At 27.4% G+C, this 9243-nt stretch overlaps 2 protein-coding genes and 1 non-coding gene across 3 annotated transcripts in view; all 3 read right to left on the reverse strand.

Annotated features, from left to right (window-relative positions):
- Positions 1-1101: 1101 nt before the first annotated feature.
- On the reverse strand, positions 1102-5454 carry NAEGRDRAFT_44754 (uncharacterized protein; the record flags this gene model as incomplete). The annotated part of the gene is made up of 8 exons (XM_002672075.1): positions 1102-1971; positions 2093-2481; positions 2596-3735; positions 3896-4326; positions 4473-4745; positions 4856-5102; positions 5161-5244; positions 5340-5454. The coding sequence occupies 8 exons, from the start codon at positions 5452-5454 to the stop codon at positions 1102-1104; spliced, it is 3549 nt and encodes a 1182-aa protein (XP_002672121.1).
- A 1108-nt stretch (positions 5455-6562) lies between these two features.
- On the reverse strand, positions 6563-6636 carry NAEGRDRAFT_t614. The gene has a single exon. It is a non-coding gene; the product is annotated as a tRNA-Arg (tRNA).
- Positions 6637-8570: 1934 nt separating this feature from the next.
- The window catches only part of NAEGRDRAFT_72766 (uncharacterized protein), a gene marked incomplete at both ends in the record, with an annotated part of 1800 nt that continues 1127 nt past the window's right edge, over positions 8571-9243 (reverse strand). The window contains one exon of the mRNA XM_002672076.1: positions 8571-8986. Coding sequence (XP_002672122.1) covers positions 8571-8986 — 416 coding nt within the window. The remainder of the gene's footprint in view (positions 8987-9243) is intronic.

The following is a 9243-nucleotide window of genomic DNA, read 5'->3' on the forward strand; positions in this document are numbered from 1 at the left end:
GAATTTCAATTCATTATTTAAAATTATTAAATTTGTAAATCAAGATTCAATTTATTTATTTATTAAATTTATTTATAAATTAATTAATGATAATAATTATGAATTAAATATTATTAGAATTGTAACATTATTATATTATCAATATCAATATTATAATGATTTAAGATTTTTAGAAGGTTTAAATAGAATTATTATTTTAATTATAATTGGAAAGGAAGATTATTATGAAAAAATGTTATTGAAAATGCAACAAACTGAAAGAAGTGAATTGGAAAATTATGAAAGATTTTTATTAAATTCACAATTATCTATTTTTATTAGAGAAAAATTATTACAACCACTTTCAGATTTGAATGCAATTAATATGATGAGTAGTACACGTAGTATTTTGGAAAATTATATTAATCAATTCAATACTGCCACTGCTACTGGTAATCAAAAGAAACGTAAATAAATTTTACTTTTATATTCAAAATTACATGGGCATTAACAATATTGTTTTTGAAATTCCCTCAATAATACATTAACATCATCACTATCTTCCAAGACTAATATGGTCCTCGTTGAAGTTTCCCACAAGCCAGCATAATCCAATTCCTTCCTTTGCTCTGGATCATAGAAATATGACAATCCATTATCATTAAATTCCTCTCTTAATACTTGAAGTAAAATGCCTTGTTTTGGGTAAACAGCCAATGAAATAGTTCGTTGGTGCATTCCTCTGATGAATGTTATGTGTTTGTCATCTAAATTTCCTAGTGCACCACTCTTTGAAAATCGTAACGACTTTCGTTTTCTTTCAGTGTGTGGGACAAAGTCTTTTTCTGTTGATTTTGAGATAAACATTGTTTGAATTGGTTTACTGGTTGGTTTGTTTTTTTGAAGCTAGAAATGAGGCTGGAAAATTCTTATACGCTAAAATGGTACGAATGACATATTAAAAAGGAAACAAAGCAGGTCAGTAAACCTATCTCTAGTCATGGAGTGTCAACATTGATTGTTCTCATTTGGAGATAATAAAGTCTCGACAATTCATTTGCAAGAGATACTAATTACATTAGGAAATGTTAAAAAGTCAATCAATTTGATTGAAAATTCATTTTATTCTTCTTTTGATTTAATTATATCATCATTAGAGATATTGATAATAACATTATCATTTGCACTATTAGGCAGCGTATTCATTCCTGTATTACTAGTGGTCGTAGTATTTGTATTATTTGTATTATTAGTATTATTATTATTTCCATTATTATTATTATTTGTACTACTTGTACCATTATAATATTGTTTTAAGAAATCACCTTGTTGTTCAGTTTGTGAGAATGCAAATCCACGATAATTAAATTTAGCAACACTTGTAACAGCAGTTTCGAATACCTTCTTAATTTCTTGTAATTCTACGACATTGAACTTTTTCTTTTTCTTCATCTTGACAGGTAAACCTTCTTCGAATGGGAAATTTTCCAAAATTTCTTGTCTTGATTTCTTTGATTTCTTTCTTCCTTGAATTTGGTAATAGGCATTTCTTGAACGCATTCTAACAAATCCTTTCCAGAATATATCTCTAATACAACACATAAATGTTACTAATAAAACAATCATGTAAAATTGTGGTGTTAGGAATATTCTCCATCTTTCTGTAATTCCATAAAATTCAGATATAACTGGATATGGATATCCAAATATGTAATAAATACTTCCATAAACAAATATAAATGCAGGCCATGATAATAAACTTCCAGTATAAATTAAAACATTAACCCATGTCCAAGATGATGTTTCAATACATAATTTAAGTGAAATTACAACAAGTACACATGAATAAATGACAATACCAATAGTTTCTGGATCAATATCATGTCCATCAAGGAATTTGCTATCAACCAAACAATAATATGGAACAAAGAAACAAACAAGTGAATGGAATAATGAATTAACAACCCATGATATAAATACTTTAGCATTGAACTAAAGTATTTTAAAACATTTCATATAATGATGATGATTATTTGTTTACATAGAACAATAGAAAAAATATAGTTAATAATTAATAAAATTACTAAATAAATAATAAAAGAAAACTACTTACAAATCTATTCTTTTGACCTTGATAATAAAGTTCTGGGAATTTTTCAGCAACATCAGCTGATACATCTCTATCCATAACAGCTAATACAATAATTGGTAAACCAGAGAATATTAAATTGTAAAGAGCAATAGTCCACTTATCATGAACAGTTGCACCTGAATAACCATTTGAGAAAATATACCACAATTGTGTTAAATATAAAAGACTATTCTTATAGAAACAATAGAGAACTAATTTTGAAACTCTTCTATAACTCCATCTACCATGAACAAGTAATAAACGTTTGAGAAATCTAAATTGACCAATTGCATAATCTGATGCATTCACTGCTTGTAATCCTTCTTGTCCTGAAATACCAATACCAACATGAGCACTTTGAATCATACTCACTATTATTATTTAATTGTTAATATGATTAAATATATAATATAATATTAAATATAATATATAATATATAAGATGTGATTAAATATATAAGATTAAATATAAATATGAAAACATACCATCATTACTACCATCTCCAATAGCTAAAGTAATACTATCAACATTATTCTTAATTAATAAAACTACATCTGATTTTTGTTTAGGTGAAACTCTACAACAAATAACCGATTTACACTTGACACTCAAATTTAAGAATAAATTTCTCAAAGTATTTCCAGTATTAGCTGGATTGAGTGGATTATTATGTTCACCTTCTAAAATGGTTAATAATTTGTCACCTTCAACAACAAGACCCAATGCATCTGATGAAGAAATACCTTCACATGTTGATAAACTCTTTTCAAGGAAAGTTTTCAATTCTTCAATTGTATTTCCTTCAACTATTAAAAGTGTCATTCCAGAATTTAATAAATCACATGCAAAACCAATGTTAATAGCAGTTTCTAATTTGTCACCAGTCAATACCCAAATATTAATACCTGCTCTTCTTAATTCATAAATTGTATCTCCAACTCCTTGTTGTAATTTATCTTCAATAGCTGTAGCTCCAACAAATTGTAAATTCTTTTCAATTTTAGAACCAACCATTTCAACTTTAACTTGACGATTTTCAAGTGAAGTTTTAGCTTCTTCATATTCTCTATGCCATTGTTGATATTCTTCTTCATCGAGATAAGCTTGAGCACATAACAATGTTCTCAAACCTTCATTACCAAATTGATCTAAATGTTCCAATGTAATTGGTCCATATTTTTCAACAGATTCTTCATTTAAAAGTGGATAAATCATTGAATCTGCTCCTTTGGTCATTATTAATAATTTACCTTCTGGATCTCTAACAATGACAGATTGTCTCTTTCTATCACTTGAAAATTCAATAATATCTAATACTTGATATTCTATCGCTTCATTTTCCATTATTTTAATAGTAACTGTATTGGTAGTTCTATTAATAAATTCAATACCTAAATATTTAGCTGCTTTAACAAGTGCTGCTTCATCAGGTGAAGAAGCTTGATAAATAATTTCATTTGGTTTGTTGTGACTTCTTTCAGGAATAACTGTATGACAAACTGCTAACAAGGTAATGAAATTTTGAATATCTTGAGCATTTTCTTCATTCATCCAAGCTCCATCATTCATTCTCTCATCAAAGAATTGGAAATTTGGATTATTTTTAACATGTTCAGGTCTATCATCTATAAGCGTAATGCCTTGTCTCTTGGCTGCTACATTGGCAATTTCAGTGATACCTGAACCATATGTTTTACCAGAAATTGAACATTTCATGACTGTTTTTATGATTGTTGTTGACAAAACAATTGTTATAACACTAATATGATTCAAAAAAAAACTTACAGTCCATCTTATTTTCAGTTAAAGTACCAGTCTTATCTGAAAAGATGTAATTAATTTGACCCAAATCTTCATTTAAAGCTGAAGATCTAACAAGGGCAGGAGTATCTGTAGCCTCATGATACATTGCTAAATCTTGACTAATCATAATACCTTGAACTAATTTAGCTGCTTCAATTGAAACGTAAAGTGAAATTGGAATTAAATTTGTAAGTAGAATGAGAATTGTCCAATATCCTTTAAATCCATTCCATGCAATATATTCAGAATCAATGACAACATCACGGAATAAATACCATGCTCCAGCATTAAAATTTGTCCAAACCATCAATGCAATATCACAACTCAAAACTAAAATGATTTGAACTACTAAAACTAGTAAAATTAACTTGTTAATCATTCTTTCAATTTTACTAATTTTGTGTGGAGTTTCTCTGTAAAAATATTAAATATATCATTAAATATCATTATTAAATATCATTATATCATTAAATATCATTATATTAATAAGAGTATCATGTCATTAAATTTCATAATTGATAATAATAAATATATAAGAATGGTTTAAAATAAAACATACTTTGTGTTCATCATTAATTTAGTATCGTGTCCAGTGAAAATTGCAACACCAATCATAAAATCAGTATTTTTCAATGAAGATCCACGTAAACAAATTTGTTCAGTATCAATGGATAATTTCTTTCCATTACTCAATACCATTGTACCTTCAAATTTATATAATCTATTGTTTGGTTTTTCACATTCCACAATCATTCTAGTTTTATCAAGTGCTTCAGGTGTTGAAAGTTCCAAAGTTTCATGACGACATCTCTTAATTTTTAAATTAGTTTCACTTTATATCCAAATTAATATCCAAATTAATATGAATTCAATTGATTTTCCAATTTCCAATTTAATAAAATCAACAAGTTAATCAACATTCAATCCATAGAAATAACATACCCATCCAAACTTGAAGTTTCAACATAACATAAACCTTGTGATTCACTTGAAGAAACAAGAATTAAATCACAAGGAAATGGTTCCTTATTATCTACTTTAACAATATCACCTGTTTTTACATCTTTCCAAAATATATCCTCAAATTTGTCACCTCTCAAAACATGAGCAATTCTATTATTTGTAACTCTATCAGAATAGAGTCTTTTAATATCTTCATAAGCATCTTTAATCATTGTACAAATCAATACTATTAATAGTCATATATTAGATTTTGTTTAGTATAATACCTCCAATATAATACTTACCAAATGCTAAAGGAAAGAATGCTGTAAATTGACCTGTTGGTGACAATGTTGGAATAGTTTGCAAAACTGCCATAAATAAAAAATCTATTTTCACAAATATTTCATCATCCATTATTCAAATATTGTACAATTATAATATTTCATCATTCAAATAAGTGATAAATCATTAAAATACTTACAACAATTTGCAAATCTATGAAATTGTTCATATAAATTCTTAAATAAAAAGTTGTAGAAAGTATATTTAGTAGTCGTTATGGAATTATCAATAAATTTGTTGGTGGCGTTTGACATTTCATCATTTGCAAATAGTAATCTAGTTTTTGTTGCATCATGTTGTTGTTGAATATTAAAAGTATTAAAGGCTCCAACTTCATTCCCAGTAAACATATCCGATATACTTCTATGTTGTGTTGATGGATTATTAGTACTATTATAATTAGTATTAATTGTTGCAGAACTCATAATAGCAGTACTAGAATTTGACATTACTAGTGTTGTATGTTCACGAGGTGATGTTAATGATGATGGTAGTGGTAGAGTATTTTGATTATTTGATGATTCATTCGAATGGTCTACTAGGGAATTTCCATCCCTCTGTTGTTTTGTTATTATTATTATTATATAAAGATGAATATAGTAATATTACATATTAAAATTGTTGTGTTTAGAGAATATGAAAATATACATACTGGTGTTCTGGTAAATTTGGCTTTTAATCTTTGAAACATGTTTTAAAGCCTTTTTCTTCCGAATAAATAATGTTATATGATATACTATTGTAGTTTTTGTGTTGATGATGGAGAGTGTTGATGATGGTGATGATGATAATTGTTTTGAAAACACAAGAAGAATGGATAATACTATCTACAAGTATAAAAGTGTGTTGTCCTATTCTCTATTCAAAGATAATAAAAACAATCAACAACAATAGTAATGGATAATAAATATGTTTTTCAAAGAAGAAGGCTTTGTTTGTTTTTCTTTTAAATAACTACTTGAGTATCAAAGGTGGGAGAATCTTTTGAGCTTCCTTTAATCTTTTGGAAGCCACGGGCCAAAGTCAAGCGCTCATTTTGAGTCCGATTCAAGTGAGGCAAATAGCGCTAGTTTCTAATAGTCTACAAGAATAAATAGTCATGATACCATTTCGGAGTCATTGGAAGGTTTAGAATAAGGGAGGAGGGAAGAATATTCTAATGTAAAAATAAGTCAAAGAACGATTTGGATTTTCAATGTATTGCAATTTGATAATATATAACTTTCTATTTGAATAATACAAGAAGCTATTAAGGATTGACTTTAAACTCTAAAAAACAAGCGCATTTATTTGCAATTTTTGAAATATTAGAAAATTAGAGGAAAGTAACTTTGGGATAGTGTTTTTGAAACAAAAATCAGATACCGACAATGGGGCTCGAACCCACGACCCCAGGATTAGAAGTCCTGTGCTCTATCCAACTGAGCTATGACGGCTTTACGTTCCTTAAGGATCAAAACATCTTACATGAAATCCTTGATATTTTTCTGTAGGCTCCATTTAGTTTAGATTGATAAGCTTTTAACGTCATGTGCCACATCATTCTTTCATAATTTTATTCAATGGGATCTATTAAATCCAAATAATAACTATGTAATAGTTACAATAAAAAAATTAAATAGTAAAATATGTCATCACAGTGTGATGATTTAACTCTTCCGAATAATCAAACCAATAAAACATTAAAAGGTTATCAATCTAAACTAAATAAATTACAAACAATTACAAATAGTGATTTATTTGGATCCAATGATTATATTAACGGTTCAATTATTTGCATTTATTCTGATAATATTAATTATTTAATTTTAATTTTATCTAAAGATGTTAATACTATTCATGTTTTAAAATTTAATTTTGATCCAATTCATAAATTAATCACAAATATGGAAATATTTACTAAATATGCATTGAAACAGGATGTTAAACATTATCAATATTTTTATTCATTGAAATGTGAAAAATGTTTTTTAATTGCAAATATAATTAATATTCATTTATCAGAATTATGGAAAGTTGAAATTGAAAGTGGAAATATAATTTGGAGAAAGGAAATTCATGGAATTAATTCAATTGTTCAAGATGAAAGAGGAATTTTATTTTTAAATTCAAGTATTACTAAAAATGTGCAATTATTAGATTCCAAAACAGGAAATTGTCTTGGTAAAATTTCAATTGCATCTGGTCATAGAATTTCAAATCATATTGGATTGGATTTTAATAATAATTTACTAGTTTCTAGTTTTACTAGGAGAGGATCATATTTACAAATTATTTCTAAAAAAAGGCAACATTTCAAAAATAATACCATGTACACAAAATACGATACTCACACTATCAGATCCATATAATAAGAAAACATTTATACTAGAATCAGGAAATCATGTTGTGGATGTTTATGATTCTGAATATACTAAATTAGAAGTATTGAATTTCACTTCACCAATTTTTTTATTTGCTTTTGTAAATGATTGTAATTTTATAATAACAGTTGGTCCTAGGGAAATATCTTTATTTGATTAAAATCAATAAAGAAGAAGAAACCAACACTCTTGCTTATAAAGACTACATCAAACTGAGGATCATCATTAATAAGCGATCAATTGCTGATCTTTATTTCTCTGATTTTACTCCAAAATGTATGTGTTATTTGCTCTAGATGCTGATAATTGTTTATAAACCTCTCGCAACTTTTGTTTTTTTTCTACATCCACAGTATCATCGTCTGCCCATCTACAAATTTCAGCTAACCTTTTTTTGGCTGCTTCAGATGCATTATTCACAACCATGCTCTGTGCTTCAACTAATTCTTGTTGTAACTTTTTTTCTTTCCTCTCTTTTAGTTCTTTACGTTTGATTCTATAATACTTCTTGCTCAGCGCTTTCTTTGAATAGAGTACCATGGCACACATTTTATTACAATTTAAAAAGAGACGAGACAGAATAAACTGCTTTAAGATTCACAACTTTTATCAAAATTTCGTGAATTGAAGATGTATTCACAAGGAAACAAAGTAAACTATCAAATAGCAAAGTAAAAAATGTCCAGAGGTAAACGTACTATTGATAAAACAAAGCTATACAAAGCTATCGGAGCTAGCAATAGAGGAAATTTTGGTGAATTAGTAAAGAGAAGACACTCCAGAACCAGTTCAATATATCCCAACACTTGAAGATTTGAATAATTTCTTCATTTGTGAAGACTTGGAGTTTTATTTTGATGTCAAACATGGATTAATCCAAGGTCTAGATGATGATTTTAGGGGAAGTGTAATAAGTAAAACAGAATGCCTTTTGGCTGATAATCTAAATGTCATTAAGGATGTTATTGATTCAAATTTCCTATTATCCAGCAACATTCCAACTTATTTTAATCAATATTGTTTTTAGTAAAAAATGATTTAAGAACTTCATAAGGATCAGAATTTTTGGTATGAATTTGTTTTAAAATTGATTGGAAATTCAACTTATTAAAATTAGTCCAAAAATTTCTAGCTCCCTCTGCTTTCTTTAATCTGTTCACTGATAATATTTCTATTTTATCTTCATCAAACCAAAAACAAAAAGTTTTTAGCATTGATTCACAATCATACTCTTTCTTGTACGGTCTTATGAAAGTATTTTGATCCAAAACGCAACCTAAATAATCATCAACACAAAAAGAAATAATACCAGCAAAAAAAGTTGTCTCATTAATTGCACATGCAAAACCCCAATCAATTAATATCAATTTACCATCATCAGTCCGCATAACATTATCAGGTCTAATATCTCTGTGACAAAATCCTTTTGAATGAATATCTTTTAAAAGATCTATTAATTGAAAACACTCCCTCCTTTTGGGAAGTTGGATTTGTATAAACTTATTTGATAAAGGATGATATTTCTTCATTATCAAAATCCCATCAGAAAATAAAGTTGGTTTTGGAATGTTATCTTGATCTTTCAACAATGTATCCAATATTTTGAATTCGTGACTAATAAACCCTAAACTATCTCTATTTTTACAAATTTTGGCAACTTTTTCATTATCTGTTCAAAAA

This window comes from Naegleria gruberi, assembly GCF_000004985.1.
Source record: "Naegleria gruberi genomic scaffold NAEGRscaffold_56, whole genome shotgun sequence".
Lineage (NCBI taxonomy): Eukaryota > Heterolobosea > Eutetramitea > Acrasida > Naegleriidae > Naegleria > Naegleria gruberi.